The 23,207-nt window shown below is 40.5% G+C and overlaps 1 protein-coding gene across 1 annotated transcript in view; it reads right to left on the bottom strand.

Annotated features, from left to right (window-relative positions):
* nt5dc1 (5'-nucleotidase domain containing 1) overlaps positions 1-23,207 on the bottom strand; it is an 88,373-nt gene that overhangs the window by 23,915 nt on the left and 41,251 nt on the right. The window contains exons 7-8 of the mRNA XM_044168796.1: positions 18,158-18,332; positions 11,907-12,004 (exon numbers count right to left, since the gene is read on the bottom strand). Of these exons, the coding sequence (XP_044024731.1) occupies positions 11,907-12,004; positions 18,158-18,332 (273 nt within the window). The remainder of the gene's footprint in view (positions 1-11,906; positions 12,005-18,157; positions 18,333-23,207) is intronic.

The following is a 23,207-nucleotide window of genomic DNA, read 5'->3' as shown; positions in this document are numbered from 1 at the left end:
ATGTCTATACTGATATGTAAAGTGAACGATCAAAGAGAAAGTTAGAGGTGACTAGTTGTCTTCTTAACTTCACTGGCACACAGCCCCCTGAGCTGGCTTATGTCATCGTTTTGGAAAAGCTCAGTTTTCCCTGTACATACTGAAATACCAAGCTGGCATTGTAAAATTTATACACTCACACAATGGAGTCTGTTTTAGAAAAGCTATGTTTTCGTACAAGAAAAGCACAGTTTTAGTCTGGAAAGAGAGTACAAGTGACAGTTTGTGCAGGGAGGTGCAAAATATTTACAAGGGAACGTGCAGTAGGTTCACAGTTCACAGTAGGAAGGATACTGTGGCGTGAGGGGAGTGTCTGAAACAGTTTGTGTCCAGGGTGGAGTCCTGGAGGTGTACAGATCCTGGAGGGATGGCAGATTGCAGACAATCACCTTCTCAGAGGAGCGAATGATACGCTGCAGTCTGACTTTGTCCTTGGCAGTGGCAGCAGCAATGGTGATGGAGGAGGTGAGGATGGACTCAATGATGGTGGTGTAGAAGTGCACCATTATTGTCTTTGGCAGGTTGAATTTCTTCAGCTGCCACAGGAAGCTGTTGTGCTTTGTTGGTGAGGGAGTTGATGTTCAGCTCCCACTTAAGGTCCTGGTTGATGATGGAACCCAAGAAGCGGAAGGACTCCACAGAGTCGACTAGGGAATGATAGGTTCCTGAGGAGTCCAGGTGCTGGAAGATGAAGTGGAGGGCCATGTTTACAGCATCGTCTACAGACCTGTTGGCTCTGTAGGTGAACTGCAGGGGGTCCAGGAGTGGGTCTGTGATGGATTTGAGGTGGGGCAGCACAAGCTGCTCAAAAGGCTTCATTAGCACAGAGGTCAGGGCGATGGGTCTGTAGTCGTTAAGTCCTGTGGTCCTTGGTTTTATGGGGACAGGGATGATAGTGGAGGATTTGAAGCAGCCTTTGGGTTGGGCAGTTGTGGAGAGGCCCTGAAATCTTGACACATGAAACCGTAATTACAATGGAAACCTATGATGACCTCTGACACCTGATGATGTCTTAAGTGATGTCTTCAGGGTTATCTCGGCTTAAGCTTGAAGACTACAAATTTACAGAAAGCACAAAAGAAAGCCTGTGTTACAAATGCGTGGACTTTAAAATATCAGGGCCTTTACTAAGCACGGAAGGATGGGATGGGAAATGTATCCAGCATTCTTGGAGTTAGTCATGATATTTCTGCATCTGCAACTTCAATTTGGACCACTCGTTTTAATCTGTCTCTGGTGAGTCCATCAACATTATGGAAGCGCAATACTAAATTGCTGGAGTGGTCCTTTAATTTCCTTGTCTTTCTGTGTGTTGGTACTTACATTTTAGCCATGACTCTCTCCAACAAGTGATTTTTATTTCAAAAGACAATACTAGTTGATTGACAGTCTGACAAATAATGACAAACAACATTCTTAAATGGTCTGAAATTAATAATGAAACAGAAAAACATCAGGAAAATATGAATATAGTCAATGTTGCCCACAAAAATGCAATTATATATCATTTATTTATAATGGCAGTAAGTGCTGTGAAGCTTTAATTAAACTAATGAATAGCCTTTTAAATGTGGTATGCTTTCCTTGGCTCTTCTCTAGGAATCTATGGAGCATCTTCTTTGAAGAAGGTAATTGCTCTTCTGGACAGGCAGTGGTCCTTAAATTGACTGACTGGTATTTAAGAGCAGCCGCAGCACCGGTTTAAAAGAAGATCCTCACTCTTACTGACAAAACCATGGTGCACTACAGAGTATAGGCCTCCACAGGTTCAAACTGAGGTTAAATATGTTATAAATATTTTGACAGGAGAGAGTGAACAGGGATGAACACCTGCACATGTGGGAGTGTACACACACACACACACACACACACACACACACACACACACACTCATGGTAACAGCTGTGAGGACACTGGACTTTGAGAGAAAGAGGAATGAGAGGTATGTGGTCTGAGGCTCAGAGAAGTGCTAACTGCAGCTCAGCTGAGCAGCAACTTTGATGATGTCCTGCGGCATTTTTACTGAAATAAAAGATGATGATGATGTACAATACCTCCTGGAGACTAAAGTTATGAAGTGATTTATGACTTGTTATAAGGTGATTACAGTGCATTATTTACCCAGTCACAGAAAGCAACATTTAACAATAATTAATAAAAGTATGTATTATGAAATAAATTAATGTGTAATTATGAAATAAAAGTCCCGTGAAATAAATAAATGTGGCTTTGGAGGTGGGCATGGGTAGCTGTCAGCTGCAGAGGGAGAAGTGGGGGAGTGAGTCAGGTGAGCAGCGTCAGGGAGAGGTAGTTGTCACAGCCGAAAGTGATTGACTAATTATGCTCTCCCTAAACACACAGTAGCATGCTGGACCTGGGCCCACACACGCACACCAGCACCACGTCAGCCAGCCAGGGAGGCTGGGCTGCCATTATATGGACAGAGAAGCCTCGCAACCAGCATCAGAGCCGGGCAAGCGAGGCATGGTCCGGAGGAACGGCAACTACAGAGTGTAAACTTGTGTGTGTAACAAAAGCGGTAAATAAAGAAACATTACCTGTAAGCGGTGTCTCAGCGTGTGGCATTATGAAGTAAAATTCCCATGAATTAAATAAATATATAACGTTTCGGATCCCATCCGGAAGTCATTCTCAATTGAGATTCTCTTGATTCTGAAAACAGTGTCCAGATGACTACGACTGAAACCTTTATTCATGCAAAATGGCCATAACTAACCTACTCCACTACTATTGGGCTAGTAATAATCAGAGGGTTATCAAGTGGGTTCAGAATCATTCTAACCCTACAGTTCATATCTGGGTGAGGATGGAGTGATACATCTATACCCAACAGACAGCCCCTATACATTCTCTGGCCACTTCCCCTCTTGCTCTCATTTCCAGCTTGCGAGCTGATAACCCAGTAATTCTTCAGACTATAAAAATATGGTCACAGTTTCAGAATAAATTTGGCCTGCAGGTTCCATCCTTGAAGGCACCCATACTATCCAACCACCTCTTTACTCCAGCTAAACTTGATCTGGCTTTCCAAGCCTGGAATTCAAATGGAATTTGTTTTATTAAGGATTTATATATCAAAGGAGTGTTTACCTCCTACCTAGCCCTCCTATCTACAGATCAGGGACTTTGTGAGGAAAGGCTACACTCCTTTTCTCAATAAACCATCATCTACCATTCTAGATGAACTTCTGTCCTTGAACCCTAAGGATATATTGCTCAGATATACTCTTTAACAAATAAACTGAACATGCAACTTTGGAAAATTTAAGAATCCTTTAGGAACAAGTCCTTGATAGCCCTTTTTCTGAGGATATGTGGGAGCCATTAATAAAACGAGTGCATAAATCATCCCCATGCTGTAGACACGGTCTCATCCAATTTAAAATAGTCCACCGCTCCCACCTTTCTAAAACTAAACTGGCAAGAATATATCCTAATATTGATCCCACTTGTAAGAGGTGCAAGGCGGCTCCAATGACTGTTTCATTTGTTTTGGGCCTGCCCCAGCCTTTGTGTGTCATTGTTTGGGGTTTCGGCCTGCTTCCTGTTTTATTTTGTAGTGTTCCCCTCTCCTCGTGTATTGTGGTTTTACTTCCTGTCTTTGTTTGCTTTCCCTCCAGTTTAGATTGTTGGCCCCGCCTTGATTTATTGCACCTGTGTCTCGTTGTCTCCCCTACCTAATGTATTTAGTACAGGGTTTTTCCTTTGTTCTGTGTCATTATCATTTTGCATTGGCTGAGGTATGTGGTTTAAATATCAGGTGTCCCAACCTTGTTTCCCGTGCTTCTTCTGAATCTCTCGAATTTATTTCTACATTTGTTTGGACCTCGCCTGGATTTTGTTTTTCGCCTGTTCCTTGTCTGATTTGTTTACTTGTCTTGGACTGCCCTCCCGACTTGGACCTCTACCTGCCTGACTACCCGTGTAAACCTTTCCCTATAATAAATCTATGAACTGCATCTGCGCCATCTCTGAGTCTGCATTTGGGTTCTATTCCTTGTGTTCCTCGCTTCCTTGTGTGATAGCCACTACAACATTGTGCTTTTTGGGAGGTAGTGTTTTGATCATTAAGTGAAGCATATGGTAACACTATTGATGTGCAACCCATTACTGCCTTGTTTGGTGTCAGGGCAAATTTGTCATCTATTATGCACAATGTGACTGTTTACAACACTTCTGGCATGCTGCCTCCTTTTGTTCAAGGATGCCTGGAAAGGGTCTAGACCTCATTGTCATGCCAGATGGCTAAAAGATGTACTGTTTAAGTTAAAGTTGGTTATAATAACTTACACCCTGCAGGGGAGTAAATCCAAATTCTTTGTCATGGTCTGACTGTGCCACTTTTCTTCTCCCTATGTTTGTCTCAGTCCCTTGTTGTTCTCATGTGTGTCAGAATCAAATACTTTATTGATCCCTGAGGGGAAACTCTCTTGTTACAGCTACTCAAGCACCTCGGTGCACACAAGAATAGAAGTTCTAAGCAAATCAAAATATAACACACTAAGTATAAAATAAGTGTAAAGTTAAAAAGTGGATTTAACGGTTAAGTAAATATGGTGTAATGCATGTACTGTTAAGCTACACTTAACTTGACAGTGTGTGTGGCTCTGCTGAGGATCTTAGACACCTGTTCCTCATCTGCTGCTGCATGCCTCCAGCACACCTGTTTTCCATCCACTAATCAAGACCCTGCCTTACCCGGCTCTTCACTCTAATCTCTGCCAGATCGTCTGTTTGCCTCTGTGGTATAGTGTCTTGGCCTCAACCAACAGTACTAAAATGTGTTTAAATATTATCTGATTTCCACTAACTGACTAACTTCGATTTCCTGGGCTCAGGTTCACTTCTCGGTTCTGACTCTTGCATTCTGCTTGCCTCGCTGCCTCAGCAAACAATTACCTACTCCAGGATTCCTCTAGCTTTCTGCCTCTGCTCTGCGAAACTGCCCCGCTGGACATTCAGCCAATTGTGGAACCTGCTCAGCTTCTCGTCTCTAGGGAGGCGGCGCTTGGCAAAAAGACTACTGTAAAATGAATAGTATGTAAAAACCTTGTTTACCATTCTTGGTGGGCTTCTTTTGCCAAAACCAGGTCTGGCAATGACTTCACTACACCTGTGACATTAAGTCATCAGGAAAAGTGCCAATTTCAACATGTCATTTTTGACTTTTCCACTATTAAGTCTATCATATCTATTTGTGATAGATTCCAGCAACCTGCAATCTATCCCAGCATGCATTGCGCATGAGGTGGGGTATACCTGGACAGGTTGTCAGCGTATCAGAGCTAACACATTCACACACATGGGCAACTTAAAATCATCTATTTACCTAACCTGCATGTCTTTGGACTGGAATCCCAGACAAGCAAAAGCAAAACATCTTAACACAGAAAAGGCTCCAGATAATGATTAAATTGATTATAAAGTAGAAGTTCTCATAAACAATTTATGAGCTGATAATTTGCTGTATATACTGCATTTAATCTGTAATAATGCTTGTGAAGTGTGGAATCAGTCTTAAATTACTAAACTTTCAGTGTCAAATTCTTCTAAAGAAAATTTATTAGCTAATAAAAGAATTTCAAGAGTGCAGAATAACAAGTGATGTTTCCAACTAAATAGGAGTGGCCAGTATGTGTGGAGGCCAGAGGAAAGAGCTGATGCTTTTTCTGCCAACGTGGCAAAACTCGAGAGAGAAGAGAACGGATCATCCTGTCTTCACACATAATGCATCCCCAATGTTATTGCTGGCAAGATGACAAACCAGATGAGTGGAGCATTCCAGAAAGCTGCCCCTGCCAGTGCACACCTTCAACATGAGCATTCAGGATGTGATGCCTGGGTTAATGAGAGAGGGGCAGCAGCCCAGGAAGGTAAGTGGAGTTATGTGGGCTGCTGCTGATGAGGTTCTGAACCAATGAAATGCTGGCAGCTGATATTAATCTCACTAATAAAAGTAACAGCTGTCTGAAATATACACATTAAATTTAGAGTTCGAGGAGATTACAGCTGGGCTGACTTTCTAACGATACAATATACTCCTAAAATAATATAAAAGATGTACAATATTGCATGTCTAAAAAGCACTGCTTTATTAAAGGGTCAGTTCAACCAAATTACAATAAAACACATATTACTTACCTTAAGTGGTATTTAGCTATGCAGATAACTTTGCTTTTATGTGCCCAGGTTTTTATGGAAGTTTTTTGGCTTCTTTTATTCAAATGGAAATGCAATTGGCAATTCAATATGCAAAGTGGCAATGGAATCCTAAATTAAGTTTAAATTATTTTGATTAAAATGAAAACTCAATCAATTGCATTTCCTATTGCCATATTTTTCTGGTATCTTTATTCAAATGGCAATTCATTTTGGCATTGGCAATTCAACGTGCCAGCGAAACAGCCTCCCCAGTTTATTGCATTTACATTTACTTGCCTACACAATTTTTTTTAGTGTCAAAATTCAAATGGAAATGCAATCTGTCAGTCCTCTCATGAAGGCAGGTCTTCAGTTAGGACATCACTTTTTTGTTCAATGATTGGGTAAACGCTGGCATTTCTATGCTTTGACCACGCCGACACTGTTCTTCTTGATGGGTAAGTTGCCTTCTACCTCAGGTAACATTGTAGAAAAATATTTTTTGCACTGCTTACTGACATATGTAGTTGATTAATCCAATCAGTTCCGTATCATTTATATTGCATATGAAGGAAAAGGAGTGAGATTAAGCTTGGGAGTCTCAATAAAGGCATTTAGCAATATATGTTGGTGCTGATACACCATTGCATTTGGTTTTGTGAATTCACACTATTCATGTTAGCTAACTTTGTATTAACTTGGTGCATTAAGCATTAACGGTGACAGTGAAATACAAAATTGGGTTTCATTTAGCATAATAAAACGCTACTACTATTGTGTTAGTGTTATCTTAATGTGTTCATTCCAGGAACAGCAGATGGAAATTAACCTGAGCCTTTTGTCTAAATCTGGTACGTTTACACCATATTACAGTGGTATTGATTGATAGCGTCACGATCAGCAGAGAGGAATGATTAAATGTTGATTCTCTCCTCTCCAGAGAAATTTATTCTTCTGACAGCTGGGACCAAACTGCACCCACACAATACCACACAAGTGAGTACTACTATTTTTTCTCTGCTATAGTTCCTTATGATAATCAGACTGGACGATATAATTCTATTCAGTATTTCTGAAACAGGAGAATACTGCAGTCATATTAACATACGGTAGCTAGCTAGTGAGGGTTTTCCAACTTTTACTTTTTGTCACTACACTACATCAGGATACATCAGTCACAATGTAATGTATTGCAATGTATTTTCCATACAGGTTTGTGAACAGTGTTATGGCTACATTTCTTCATTTTCTCTATTGTTGAAGTTGACATTTACAGGATTTCTTTGTTTTGTTAAGCCCATCACCTGGCCAAGACTCATAATTTATGTGATGGCTGTTTTATAGTAGTGTTTTTTTTTTATAGTATAATAGTTTTTACATTTGCACAAAAAAGTTTTGTTTTTTATTGAAAATAACACTTCAGTGTTCAACTTTACCATCTGTGCTCTTCCTAATGTCTTCTCTGTGTATTGATAGATAGATGAGCAATAAAGTAATTTAATCAATTGTTGGTCTAAGTCAGTTGATTTCTCTTGTGGTACAATTCCAGAACTAAGTTTAATATCAATATGTACAATAATCAAATCACAGGAAGACATTAATGGCATTTTTGTTTGTCAGAATGTAGATTATTCATTAAAAGGCCATATTCAATGTCGTCTTATACATCTTGCATACATAATGACTTGTACACAAATGTGAATATCATTTATAATAATAATACTTTATTTATAGAGCACTTATCAAAACAAAATACAAAGTGCTTCACAATTTATACACATGTGCATATTATAAGTTGTCCCTTAACATTAACAACCAAGGATCAGAAGACAGATAGAGATATAAAGTTTGGTTTTCTGACTTGTCATATGTGCGTATCAAATATATTTAACCACAAAACAATTCACGGAAGTCTCCTGTTACATTTAACAAGGTATGTGGCAAATATGCAAAACCAGGTAAGAGTACTCAGTTTATAGAAAATGTACCAATTTTTGTTTAATCTCACTGTTTATTTTAAATTCTTCAACCTGATGACAAAAAACATTCCCAATGGCTCACATTTATTACATTCTTCAACTAAATATAATTTCTAGGCAGCTATTAATAAAACTATTAAAACTCAGCTTTCATATATTGACAAAGGATATTTCCAGAGGATATTATCATTTAAGAGTAAAGATTTAGATGGTAACAACAGTACACATCTATTACAGGAGATATTATGCTCCCACGTGAACATCTAGTTGGCCAGTTGCCCGTTAATCTCAAATTAATCTCAGATTTTCACTTGTGTGAACTAGTGCACCAGGGTTGTTTAATCCTTGAACTCCAGCCTGCCAGTTCTTTAAACTGTATTTGTAAAAATATGCAATGACTATCTCGCATCAGTTATAGCACAAAAGGAAGAACCTATACAGGTAAGAACCTTTAACTATATTGGAGTGATCATTCAATACTTCACATAAACTGCTACTGTAAACTCTGGGTCTGTTTTTACTTCAGAAAAGGTGAACTGTAAATTGATTGTAGCATCATCTTCATAAGTATTTTGAGAACAGAGGATGATGTCCATGTGGTCTCCCTTCTCCACAACCACATGGATGGTGCCAAACACTCGCTGCTCAATCCATCAAGTTGTCCTTAAGTGCTCATTCAGTTTTCACCATGTAGATACCTTTCCTGTTAAAGCAAGACACTTCAATGAAGACTTGAAAGATGGCACCAGCTTGTCAGACCAGGTGTATTCAGTGCAGGACCATCATGTGTAGAGACTGACATATTTAATACCCAAAACCTAAAATGGGCACATTTCCTCTGAATACTATGGGTAAGTGTGTGTGTGTGTGTGTGTGTATGACACAGTTCTCACATTTACCTTTTATCATGACATGATTAATCAAACTGTAAATAAAAAGCATTCCTTAATAGTGATTCTGAACTGTTTTATGAACTGACTGAAAAGTAAGTCTTTCTTGTTGCAGGAGCGCAGGCCTCAGAATGGATCGGTCTACTTGTGATGAGCTGATCCTCCTCAAAGTGCTCGCTGCAGAGTGAAGTGAGAGGAGCAAGTGCCAGAGGGAGTCCACTTCTTTCTCCTCGTGTTCAACACCCACTGATGGGCCTGGTTCCCTCACCTAAAGAAAATTTAATTGCACACAAAAAAGCTAATGTAGCTAATCATTTCAACCAACAAAGCACCACATCTTCCAGGTGAACTGCAATGAAAATGGGCATTATGACAAATATTTCTATCATAACTGTCTTTAGGAACTCTGTTGGGATTTTCTATTATGGTAGCAAGTTATTAATTCAATCTATGTTTTGCTGAGAAATTTACAGTATTTTTTGTAAGTGTAAACTTCATTAGCACACATGAATGACTATCGGGCTGCATCTACTTATCCAATATGTTACATCAATGTTACATATTAAGTTATCAAAATAACAGGGAACATCAACAAGCTCTAACTATTGTCTGTCTCCCAGACAGTGCCCAGTACCAAGCTACTAACTTTACCCAGGCCTAGCTAGCATTAGCTTGTAATGCCTCAGCATGAGGATGCAGATAAACACAAAATGCCAACAACAGCCATACTGTAATAAACTAATGTCTGAACTTTAGGTTGAACATATGGACGTTATCTGAGGTAGAAAGCAACTTACCCATCAAGAAGAACTGTGCCTGCGTGGTTGAAGCATAGAAGTGCCGGCTGTCTGAGGACTGACAGGCAATATGGAATGCAATTGATTGTGCTTTCATTATGATTTTATTCAAAATAATTCAGTGAATTGAAGATTGCATTGCCACTTTACATATTGATTTGCCAATTGCAAAATGCATTTTCAAATTGCATGACCACATTGAATTGCCAGTTGCATAATGAATTGCCATTTGAATAAAGAGGCCAAAAAATTTCCAGCCTCAGTACAATGGAGGAGAATGGAATTTAGTTTGTGCTGCTAAAATCTCTAAAAAAATGCCTTTAAAAACAGCAACATTTCTTTCCATAAGTGTTCTGATAATTTAAAAAAAGCAAAGAAAAAGAAAGATACGACTAGAGGTAAGTGAGAAAATGTTTTTGTCATTTGTGTGAACAGACCCTTTTTGCTAAACACTGCACTGTTTCCAGGTATCTGCAATCACTAAAGGACATGAGCACAAACAACTTCACTTCAAATGTAGAGAAATTGAAATATTTTTGGCTTCAAGAAATTCAACATTTTGAGAAAAATGCTTATTCCCTTTCTTTTTAAGAGTGAGATGAGAAGATTGATATTAATCTCATGTCTGTGTGTTAAGTACATAGCTGGAGTCAGGATGAGTTTAGCCTAGCTTATCATAAAGAGTTCAAAAATAGACCTACCAGCACCTGTAAAGCTCACAAATTAACATGTATCTTGTTTGTTTAATCTGTACACAAACAGAAATTATTCATGGTTTTAGGGGGAGTTATGTGTTAGAACTAGCCTGGGAACCAGACGAATCTGCAGAGCTCATGTTTCATTTGCTCTGGCAGATACATCTGGCCCCCCTCCCATTCAGACAGATTTCCACCCGTCCTGGATTGAGTCGGGCCAATTACAATCGTTTATCTAGTATGGGGTGGGTTTGATACGATGACTGACGGAGAAGTGTTACCGGTCCAGATTTGAAGTTACACGTCACACGTAACGCTGCTCTGATTGGTTGATAATTGTAACTTGTAACTGTAAAATAAGCAGTTCTGATCAAATATGAATCAAGATTCTGTTACTGCATTGCCTATTTCCTGCCACAAATGTTTTCAGAAACACATTTTAGTGTACTGTTTAGCTGTAATTTGAGAAAGTTTGTCACCAGGCCGCCAATTTTTTCCTGCTTGAAAACGGACCAAGCAACGCCCCAACTTGCACGTGTCGCTCAGCACGTTTCGTTGCTCTGATTGGTTGTAGGTCTTTCCAATTGCATCCAGAGGCATTTCGGTCTGCACCCGTTGATAATGCCCTTGGAAATCGAAAATTAACTGAGAGGTTCATTAGTCTGGCAATGTCAGGCTATGTATGAACTATTTCTTGACAAATTCATCCGCCCAGAACTTTTGTGCTGCATCTCAATGCAGGTTGCCAGATATGGTCAGTGAGCACAGGTTTTGGTTTTGGTCTCTGTACAGGCAATGATGGTACCAAACCTGACAACCTCACTGTGACGACAAGACATTGGGAAGCTGTGTCACTGGACCACAATGTTCCTGGAAGATGCCAACTAACTGAACCAGGCTGGGGAGGGAGTTTTTATTTAGATATCAAATGTATACATTCAAGATTGGTAAACAGTTTCTACATTTGCACAAAGAAGGCCTTATATGACCAAAAGAAAAGGAATCATCCATGTATCACATTGGTCGAACATATCAAATCAATTTCATACCAATACTATATTTTTAATCAATTATTGCCTGATAGTGATAAATTGGGCAATCCTAAATACAGATTTGGATAATCTCCATTATGTTGTTGACCAAGCAAAAATGCCAAACATCCTGTGGTTCCAGCTCCTCAAATGTGAAGATTATCTTTTTTTCCTCTGTTTAATATCATTGTAAACTGAATATCTTTGGGTTTTGGACTGTTGATTGGACTTTTTCACTGTTTTAATGACCAAATGATTTATCAAATGACCGATAAAGTGCAGTGGGGCATTAGAGCAGCAGGCTAGTACTCACCAAGGGTCCTAAACGGCCTCTGCTGGGGCACCAAGGAGAAAAAACCGGGCTTCAGGGCGTTTGTGATGATGACGTCAAACAGCTCTTCGAAATCCTTCCTGTAAAGGCCAGAGAAACACCATTAACCTCTGTGATAGGTGCGTGGCCGCTGTGTGAAGGACAATGCCTGGAAAACATCCAAATACACTGAGTTACACAAGCATAAATAGCTCAGTGAAGCTAAACAGTCTTTACAGATGATGTAAAACATGGAGCAATAAACAGTGTACACATACAGTGCTGTAGAGGGGATACTTAGAGTAATTAAGTAAACACTTTGAGGGCGGTATACACTCCCACAGAGCTACAGTCATGAAGTGATAGTATACTGAGCATATTGAGAGCTGGGTGGTACAGTACTGTATGTATATGTACAGTTTATGTAAGGAGAATCTCTATTGAATCCTCCATATAAGGTGAGAAGCAAACGGCAGCCTTATGAAACAGGAAGGACTTCTTACTGGGAACTTGAGGGTGAGGGTAAGGGGGGGCAGCACAACAATGCAATAAAATTAAGGATCACGTCATTATGGGGTATGGTTATGTTTAGCATTATTGAACCTTGGCATAGTTTATAAAAAAAAAGGCATTTTCCTTAATTAATCACTAATTTAATGCACCACCAGGCAAGCACGCTAAGTGACCCAAATCAAACACACCCACACTGTTGCACGACCAACAGGTGCATGCGGGGTCTGGCTAAATGCTAAATGCTAACATGCTCATGGTGGGTCCTCCAGCGGTGAGTTCTACATTTACTGAGGAACTTTTACCTTCGGTGAGGTGTGTGAGGCTGTTTTTGACTGTTAGTCTCCGTCACAGTTGTGACTGCAGAGCCTCATTCTGCTCAGCTGTGTTTGAAAACTGAGGAGAAGGATGGGACAGAGAGGGCGAGCGGAATGATTATTTTATGCTTTGAGAATGAACGAGCAGAGAAGTGGAATCTAGAGCAGATTGTGGAGGACTTCGCTGTGCACAAGGCTCACAGAGTGACATTGAGACCGGTGAGTACAACAACACACTCACTGATAAATGTAACTCTCTTTCCAGATGAAGACGTCAACAACCACTGCGTTGCCTAGCAGCGTTGTGTGTCGGCGTGCTACGCGGTGTGTAAAAACTGTGCAGCCTCTTCTTTGCTTTAATACGTGTTTGTGGCTGCAGCCGCTGTGGAGTTTACATTGTTTATACGTATCTGCGTTGTCTGCCTATTGATTCTATAACAAGTGTCTGGCTATTTAATTTCTGTATCTTAATAATGCTTGTTGCACCTTCTGTGGTTTCCATAGACTTTATTTTATATTTATTTAGGGTTCCAATTATTTTTTTTATTCGTGAAGGGGCCGCCTAAAATAAAGAAGATAGTACTCGTCAAAATATTGTTTATAAGTTAATATAAGTTATGATGAGTCACAATTGAAGTAAAGATATGCTGAATTTGAGTTATTAGTAGTCTAAAGTCCATTTAAATTCCGCATTTCTTGAAAGCAGTTTTGAATGTTTGGATATATGGATATACAAATGACAATGTTCGTGACATCATCACCATGGCCCTGTCTGGACGGTTATCGCTTAATTTAAGCCAGAAAAGAAGTTCAACACCTCAGTGGAATTAACAACAACTAACAAATCTATAAACTGTGCAGCGCTCCAGCAATTAATGCCTTTATCTAGTTATGCCAAATAGTAACAGCAGCTTCTCTGGACAGCTTGTTTGGGTTTTGGCCAGTATCCTCCTGTCAGACAGCTCTGGCCTTGTTGTGCTACTTCTGACAGCTGACTGTCACTGGCCTCCTGCCAGCTCACCACACTGAAGTGGCTTCGGTTTTCTCTGGAAAAGCAGGTACTGTGTAGTGATGCAGGAGAGGCCGTCTTTCACAACCAAGTGCTTCCTCAACAGTGAAGTGCTGACACAATGAGACACCGAGAGAGAGAGAGACGTTTTTGGTCCTGTGCTGACTGAATTTGAAGTGTTTCCCTGAAGAAAAGGTAGGTACACAAAGTCTGGGTGTAGGGAAAACAGAAAGGATCTTAAAGCGGGTCAACCCAATCTGTAAACAAAGAACAACGAACAACCTCTGGCAAGATTAAGCTGGCCTAACTTCCTCTTGTAGCTATCACAACAAGTCCGCTTCCCTTGACCTTGTAAAGCAGTGACTCGAACATGAGTTTGAGCACACACACTCACACGCGTACAAATACGCTGTGACTGCTCTCCTTGGGAGGCGACACATGCTGCGGTGCTAGAGGTCAAAGACACAGGAGGGCAGGGGGAGCCAGCGAAACAGCAGGAGAAAGGGGTGAGGCCAACAGGAATGACCAGGCTGCCTTCTGCTTAACAGGAAATGGTAAGAGGGGGTGGGGGGGGAGCCTGAAGTCCTGTGAGACAAACTGGCATCCAGAACAAAACAGCTTTCCCTCAGTCTGCTTTTTGCCTCTGCTGGACCACAGAGAACAAGCAGCTCTGAGCATGAAAAGTGAAAAAGCAGACCACCTAACCAGGCGAGTGCAGTGTAAGATAACAACACCTTACAAAGAACGAGAAGGGCTTATGTTTGTTAAAGCACAGCAGCAACATGGACATTGTGCTTTTTCAAGGCTCTCTTGCTGCTTGATCGAGTGTATAACAGGGCTTAGGCTACAAAAACAACCCTAAACCACAGTGTGCACTGCAAACAGAGGGAGGCCAGTAATGCACAAAGCCAGAGTTAAACTACAAAAAGCTTGTATAATCCCTTTTGCTGCACACCTCATATCAGTCATCATATACCTTGCCAAATAAGGACATTTGACTAAAATGAATGTATTTATTTGGCAGACCCACTGGTTGTGGGTTGTACCCTTTATATTTAGTTTTTAAAGTTGCATTAATTGATATTTTTTTGTAACATGGTGGCAGCTGAACAAGCTACATTATACATACATCTATATTATCACCTTGTTAAAGTTGTTAAGGCTACCTTGTTGCTAGCAAACAGTTGCCTATTTACAAATCCAGCAGACATAAAGCAACATAAGTATTAATTTGGAGTCATGCTCCTGGCGACCTGACAACTTGAAGTCCAACATTCTCTCTCCTTTTAGCTTTGTTTTAGTCTCCACCAACTCATGTGAAAAATACCTGACTCTTTAACTGCTGTTATAATAATCTATAATAATAATAATTTCAACTCAAAGTCCACTTAGTAGTTTTAAAAGAAAACCAAAAGAGGGAAAGAGATTAAAAAAGGGCAGTTTTCAGATCTTTTAAACATCAAACATATTATCACGTTTTAAATTTGTAATGTATGGTTGCCCTGAGGGACAAAACACAAACATTTCAGAAAACACAATATTTCAGATTACGGAAAAGGTGGGACAACGTCTTGTGTGTGATTGGACAGAACCAAAGTCCCTGGCGACAGTTGAATGTGATTTCCTGTTTCTATTGTGTACTCTATTGTGCATTGTCCTTGCACAAATTTTAAACTGAGTTTGAAAGGATGGAAGAGGAGATTGAAATCATAAGGGAATATTTTAACAAAGGACATTCATATGATGTAATTCTCGATATGCTTTCAACATATGACATTAAAATGTCCCGTGGAACCCTGAAAGCACGCATGAAATAATTAGGACTGAGGAGACAGCAGGGAATTGACTTGTCAAGGCGTAGCTTTTTCAGTAAAGCCAAAGGCCTCAACGATTGGCCAGTTAGCCATCTAAGGGACTTCCGTGTAGCTGACCATTCTAGTTAACACATGCCCAGAGCGTCATCAGTTGCCTGATAGCGAAACAGTTAATCACAGCAGCGTAGAGTTTAGAGCGTAAATCCGGCTGATCCAATCTACCACCAACCCACCTTAACACAAGAATAAACTCTGAACTGACTTGGGTTCTGGTCAATCACAAACAAGAAGTGTCGCCCCACCCTTTCTGTAATCTGAAATGTTGTATTTTCTGAAATTTTGTTGTGTTTTGTGAAATGTTGTTGTGTTTTGTGAAATGTTGTTGTCAGGGTATCTGCACATTTGCACAAATGTAATGACCTTTTAAATACCTCTAAAAGGAAAAAATAATACCATTACCGCAGCAAAGGAAATCGACAAACTAGACTACAGTATACACAGTTTTATTGAGTTTGAATAACTGAAATATTCAGTGCACATTAGCTAACACCTTCTCATTAACGAAAATAAAACTGTATGGCGGTAGTCTGATGAATGGTAACGGGGGCTTTGCTAGAGCGGCAGTGGTGGAAGAAGTATTCAGATCTTTTACTTAAGTAAAAGTACTAATACCACACTGTGGGTGGGGGGGGTAGTTAGTAGTTTATTTAGCTTAAGAAGTAGTTTCAACCCATAAAGGAAAACTTCATCCTTCAGTTTATCACAAACAGTCAAAATCACCACATTTGGAGATACATGGTTTTCACTGGACAGGGTGGGTATGAAAAACTAGTATGAAGTAAGTGGTAACTTAAGCTGTCGAATAATTGTAGTGAAGTAAACAGTACAATATTTCCCTCTGAGATGTAGTAGAGCAGAAGTAGAAAGCAGCATGAGAAGAAAAGACTCAAGTACAGTTCAAGAACCTACAGCCAAACTACCAGTAGCATAGGCATAGTACTTTTTCAAGTGCTAGCATAGCGCTTGTGCATTTGAGATTTCATATAAGAATCCGTGCTTACCATTGTCCCAAGTTTGAATGTTTTGAGACGAAGTTCACATCGTTTACTCAACTTTTTTGAGTAAATTGTACATGTCAGAGAAGTTTTCATACGGCATACTTTTTACTCTTGAGTAGACTTTTAGAGAAAAATCATTACTTTTACATCGTTACATTTGGATACATTCATCGCGCTACTTTATTATTATTGTATGTATTCATGCACATTCTGTTAAGAGGCCGGTGGTCAGCTGGTCCCAGGTCTGCTGGTGCTCTGTTATCCTACCGCAACCACGCCTCCACATGACTCTGTTCGGAGCAGCATAATGGCTGAAGTTCCAGCAGGAGTATGGCTTTCAAAAAACGCTAGCAGCTAATATTTACAGACAAATTAACAGTGCACAGTGCAGCGGGCTGCGGTTGTGAAGTTAGTACAGAGAATCTTGCTGACACTGAGTTAACAGAGAGCAGTAAGTGTGTCTGTGTTGTTAATGCTAATAAGTTTATCAATATACACACAGTATATCATGCTTCAAAACTACTACTACTCCTGCTTTCTGCCATAATGTAAATATTCAAGCTAACGGTGTGCGTTTAACTAGTCATGCTCATGCATGCAGAAAAGTAGAGACCAAATTATGCACATGAAAAAAAAAAAGACAAACTACTTTTATTTCATGTGGATGTGGTGGGCTCACACCTGATCTGTGGCTGTCTATGATGGGAACTGGGACTTGGGACATCTATACTGGAATGATCAAAGTTTAAAGACACTGTAACGTGTTGCCATTATATTTGTCTTTTTTTTTTCTGGTGATCCATTTTCTAAGTCTGATCAAAATAGTTTATCTATGTTTATGACTTAAGAATAGGTGAAAAACATTTTTTCCCCAGGATAACTTCCTTTAAAAAAGTATTTCATCTGTCAAAGCCCTGAAAGGCATGTTTGTTGTTGTAATACCCATTTCGGCCACAAGAGGCTGAACTCACTACTAGGCTGAAGTCATACAGTCCCTGATGTTCCCCACTATAAGCATTCATGCTTTGTTCCAGGTGAGTTTTAAGTCTTACAGGTGAGTTTTAATTTCTCCATGCAGTCTAAAAACAAGGTACATACAGTATATTGTGTGTTAGCAAGTTATGTAACATTACTGTCATGTTAGCCAGTCATCATCATCGGCCAGCTAATCTTCATAGTCCCTGAACATTCGTTCCCTCCCGATCCTTCCATTCGCATTGTCCTGAGTGTCACCGCAGTATTTATATGTTTACAGCAATCAGACTGATTATTTCACCTTGCCAAAATGGTCGCGTCAATCAGTGGTATCCCCCACCCTGGGATATCATTTGAAGGTGGAAATTTGACAGGTGGGTCAGAGTTTAATTACAGGTGTGCACATTTTCCCATCAAGTTTGTTTTTATAGATCACAACTTTTGCGTGGGAAGTGGTGTACGCCTCTTTCAGGCCCTGTTTTGTGCGTACACAACGGTTATAAATGAGACCCCAGGTCCTGGTCTTGTTAAGAAGAGGACCAGTCTGTGGTCCCCGTGTGGGCAGTCTTACCCCAGGATGTGTTCACAGATTAGCCTGCAGTAGTCACTGTGGGAGCTGGTGATGAGGAGGAGGACCTTCCCAGTGTTCTTCATGCTGCGCAGCCAGGTCTTGACGGAGTCAGAGCAGGGCTGCAGGTACCGGCCCGGGTCCCTCTTCACACTGGGGAAGTACGTCCCTGCATCCTCTGCATAGAGACACAAACACAGTTAGACAACCGGCTTTGATCTTAAAGGCACAATACAGATGGGACTTTCATGGTCTGTGACATGTATAAAAATTAATCATATGCTGTCGTCTTCAGAGTCACCGATCTCAACCCAGTTGAACTAGGTTCAAGGTACATTTATTTGTCATTCTACAAAACAAGTCTGCACAATTAAATTAAAGTTGGAGCCCCCTTCAAGCTACACACACAGAACATATATACAAATATTAGAATATTTGAAATTAGAATAGAATAAAAATAAAACCAATATATACAGTTGCCAGATAGTATCAGGGTGAGCAGGCTGTTGCTGGGGTGGGTATCGTATTTTAGTATCCTTTGGGCTCTGCGCAGGCACCTCACCTCACCGATATCACTGATGCTCACTACACGGGTAACAATGATGTTGTGGGCAGTTTTAATCACCTGCTGCAGAGCCCCTCCGGTCCTGGGCCGTGCACATCCCATGCCTGTGTGTAATGTTTCCAGTCAGGATGCTAATCTCTCAAAGTTAACAAGAACTTGGCACAGGAAGTTTGCCTTAAGTTTCCTTAAGAAATACAGCTGTTTCTGAGCTTTCTTTACCAAGGTGGAGATGTGTGATGACCATGACAGGTTCTCTATGATGCTGATTACCAGGAACCTAAAACCTTCTCCACCTCTGCTCCACTGATGTAGACCGGAGTATGTGTCTTTGCCTCCTTTTTCCTAAAATCAACGATCAGCTCCTTGGTTTTGCTGACACTGAGCAGTAGGTTGTTCTCTGTGCACCACTCTGCAAGATTGTTGATTTCCTCCTGATATGAATCCTCATTGTTGTTTGTCATCCGGCCGATGATGGTAGTGTCGTCTGCAAACTTCACAACAGAGTTCTCTCCATGTCGGGGGCTGCAGTCATGCGTGTACAGCGTGGACAGGAGGAGGCTGAGCACACAGTCCTGGGGGGCTCCAGTGAGTGGAGGAGGTGTGACCGCCAATCGGAACTGTCTGGGATCTGCTTGTGAGCAAGTCCAATATCTAGTTGCAGAGTGTATTACTCAAGTCCAGAATGCTAAGTTTGACAATCAGTTTCATGGAGGGGATTGTGCTGAATGCTGAGCTGAAATCAACAAACAGCATTCTGATGTAGGTGTTGTAGAACTATGGGAGATTTTGGACCAATGTGTGACAACACTCTCTACCACCATCATCAAAACACCAAATGAGGGAATATCTTTTGGAAGAATTCTGTTAAACCCTCAAGAAGAATTCCAGAATCTATTCCAAGGAGCATTGAAGCTCATGGTGGCACAAAAGTGTACTACTTACACTTTGGCTTGGTACTTTCAATAAAACACAAACAAGTGTAGTGTTGCTGTAGCTTAACTACTGCCAGTGAGGAGTAACTTGTAGGTTCACTAGCTACAGCTTAAAAGTAGCTTCCCTACAGCATGTATGTGGCTAGCTTGACCTTGCAAGGAGCCACTATGTCACCAAGCTTTAAGACACACCTGTTACCTGTTAGTGTAGCTAGGAGAGCTATTGTGACTGACTGGAGCTATCACATTCCTGCTGATTTTGGAGCTTTGGATGAGTCTTTAGATGGGTGAAATAAACCATTAACAATGGATTAGCTTCTTCACCGAAGCCCGTAAAATTTAAAATAAGCAATGAGGTTTTTTCTTTTTATGAGACATCAAAGGACACATGCTTCCATTTCTCTCATTACAAACTAAATGTTTATAGATTGAGCCAAGGGTGAACAATGGCTAAAGGCTTTTTACATGCTGGGTTTATATGTTGAACAGGCCCTGAGTGGATGGATTCTGCTTAAAAATTACAAAATATATCGATGTCTGCATGGTCAACATTCTTACACAGTTAATTTAAACTGTAGTTTAAACATTTTGTTGTGTCTCTAGAAGCTACGAACCAGTGTATAGCTATTGTTTTGTTTATGTTTTTGTTTTGTTCTGCTTAATCCTCCAAAATTGTATTCACAGAGGTAAAGGGGAGCTCAGTCATGTTCACTTCTGACATTGTCAATGGGCTTTCCTCACTTTGAAGCTCCCCAGCTGCCCCTGTACAGAGCTAAATATGGCAGTGCTCTGATCTTTGTTACACAATCCCAGTCCATCACAGAATATAACTCTTGACGTAATGTTCTCAGCAAAGCCTTGTGAATATAAAAACTCATAAACAAAACCTAACCTATAGGGAATAGAGGCACTTGATGCTGATTGACAACATATAATGGTACGTCCATGTGTCAATACTAGGTTACGAAATAGTACATTTTTCTTGGTAACGAGAGGACATGATAAATGCTATATTGATGGTTTGTAATTACAGCAAATAGGACTTTTTTGTAATCCTAGTGATTTACATGGAAAAGCACTACCATCTCCTCTGCTATACAATTACTTTTAAATGGCATAATCTGATGATGTGAAGCACAGAGCAAAATTTGACTTCAACCTTGAGACACGTGCAACCTTATCAAAACAGAAAAATGAGGCCACCTATACATGATATTTGCTCTAGAGCTGAAGAAGGTAACCGATAAGTGAGAAGTGGCGTTGCTTCTTTCACAAGCAGGAGAAAAGAGGGCTTAGGAAAACAGGGCAGGGTGTGGATGAGTGGTGTGTATTCATGAGCTTAGGTGTTTACCCTGGCAGAGAGCGCCAGCCTCTTAGAAGCATCCCTAGGCCCTAAGAGCGACACAGACACAGTCAGAGACTCTGTTTACACTGTGGCCCAAAGTGTCCTAATCCTGTTTTTTGCCTGACACATGAAAGTGCTCTGCTGTTTTCTTATCAGTGTGAACAGCAAAAAGTTCCATGGAGTTGCATTTTTGTGGCAAACCAAGGCTAGAAATCTGAAGCTTTGCAGTGTTCATTTTACCCCACATTAGAAAAGTTTTAAACCAAAGGAACAACACACTGACAGTGTTGCTACTGTATTCTTAGAGGGCTTAGTTCTAGTAGTTGAGCTAAAAAAAAATCCTGAAGGTGGTGCAAGAGGAAAGGTAATTGGGTCACTAAAATCAAATGGATTTATCCTCTTAGGAGCATGACGACTGTCAGAATAGACAGAATATCTTGTGTGCACTGTTGACATTTTGGCCTAAGAGTGGTGCGAGGAAAGCTCACAGTGTGTCCAAAATGGTGTGGGTTCATCCACATGGGAGCATGAATGTGCTCACTAAATATCATGGTTATCTGATTGTCACTCAGTTTTGATATTTCTTCTATACAAAATTTTGATCTGATAGTGGCACTAGACAAAAGGTCAGGATATCACCAAAATCATTAGGAAACATCCTCTGGAGACCGTGAATATTCATATCACATTTCATGGCAGCCCCGCCAACTAGTTGTGGAGATATCTTACTGAACAAAGTAAACAACATTGCCATCCTTAGGCCCTATTGCCAGTTGGGCAAAACATTAGAGCCTGCGTACAGTGTTCATATTTCTCTTTAATGATTAAAATCCCCTTAGAGAAACAATGTTTCTCCAGGTTTGCTAAACATTTGCAGAAATGAGATTAACCACTGGGCCCTCACTTCATGTGGGGAAACTTGAACTTGAACTGAGAGACTTTGGATCTTGAGGGAGAGGTTGGGCTTTTCAGAATTCTATACAGTTTAAGATTTTTTGGAGTCTGTATTGAACGTCCACTAGTGGGATTGTATCTTATGGCACCTCTGCTTTAAGCTTTCAGTCTTTGTGGTGGCGTCTTGATCCTAAAGTAAACAAAAAGGCCTGTGGAACAGAGAAACTGAATAGAGGCTGATTTTCTACTTTCTGGAGCGGAGCACAATGCCCCTCAAATCCTTTGACATCAGAAATTTCAGGCACCAGCTCCTGTCAACTTTGAAATTGTTAAATAACAACTACTCAGTTCTTGTGTGTGAGCCTAAATGTGGATGATGAATTAAACAGCTCATGAAAATTCTGCATGGAGAGTTAAAAAAAAGTTTGGACATGCTGCCCTCCTGTGTGGAACACAGGAATTGCTCGAGGAAAGAAAAAATTCTTTTAGGTTATAAGAAGGCAGTAGAAGGTTCTAACCAGAAGATGACGACAAACACAAACAAGCAAAAGCTACGATCCCACTCAGGAGCCCAAAATTCACACCTTTGAAAATGTCCCAGATGTAAACATCTAGTTCTGATTTTAAATAAATTTCTTCCGAAGTGTCAATTGTATCCACAGACCATTGCACCTTCACTTAAACAGAAAATGCAGGTCGGCACATCAACGTTTGGCCCTCAGTTTGTGGGGCTGTTCCTCCTCGGTGACCCAACAGTAGAGCACCCATCCTGCCTCATTACCCATAGCCAGGGAGGTCAGCTGACGCCGTACTTATGTGTGTGAGAGGATAAAGAACAACTGACCTCACCACCATCCTTTGTGTTATGTTTGATCAAATACCATGCAGAGACATGGAGCAGAAGCTGTTTTGTTCCACTGGGACCTGAAATTTACCACCCAGTTACACATCTGAAACAAGGGCCAGGGAAAGGGTTTACTCATGTCATAGTGCATCAAAGTGAACGCGGATTTCATTTAAAATTGCCAAAAAAAACCCGACCAAGGAACACAAGAAGGACAAAAGTTGCACCTTAAAAGGAATCATACCCTCCAAATTTCAAGGCTGTAATGTGTGTCGCAATTTTTTGTGCATCCATTGTTCATTTTGATAAGACCTAATCTGTTTTGCCTCTTGGATAAGTGGCGAAACATCTTCATCACTAAAAATCCAAACTCCGGGCCGCCCCGGTAACTCACCTGGTAGAGTGTTAGCGCACCATGTCCTTACCGCAGCAGCACAGGTTAGATTACAGCCCTTTGCTGCATGTCATCTCCT

The sequence above is a fragment of the Siniperca chuatsi genome, linkage group LG16 (genome assembly GCF_020085105.1).
Source record: "Siniperca chuatsi isolate FFG_IHB_CAS linkage group LG16, ASM2008510v1, whole genome shotgun sequence".
Lineage (NCBI taxonomy): Eukaryota > Metazoa > Chordata > Actinopteri > Centrarchiformes > Sinipercidae > Siniperca > Siniperca chuatsi.
Note: the sequence above shows the minus strand (reverse complement) of the source record. Positions and strands in the feature narration are given on the sequence as shown.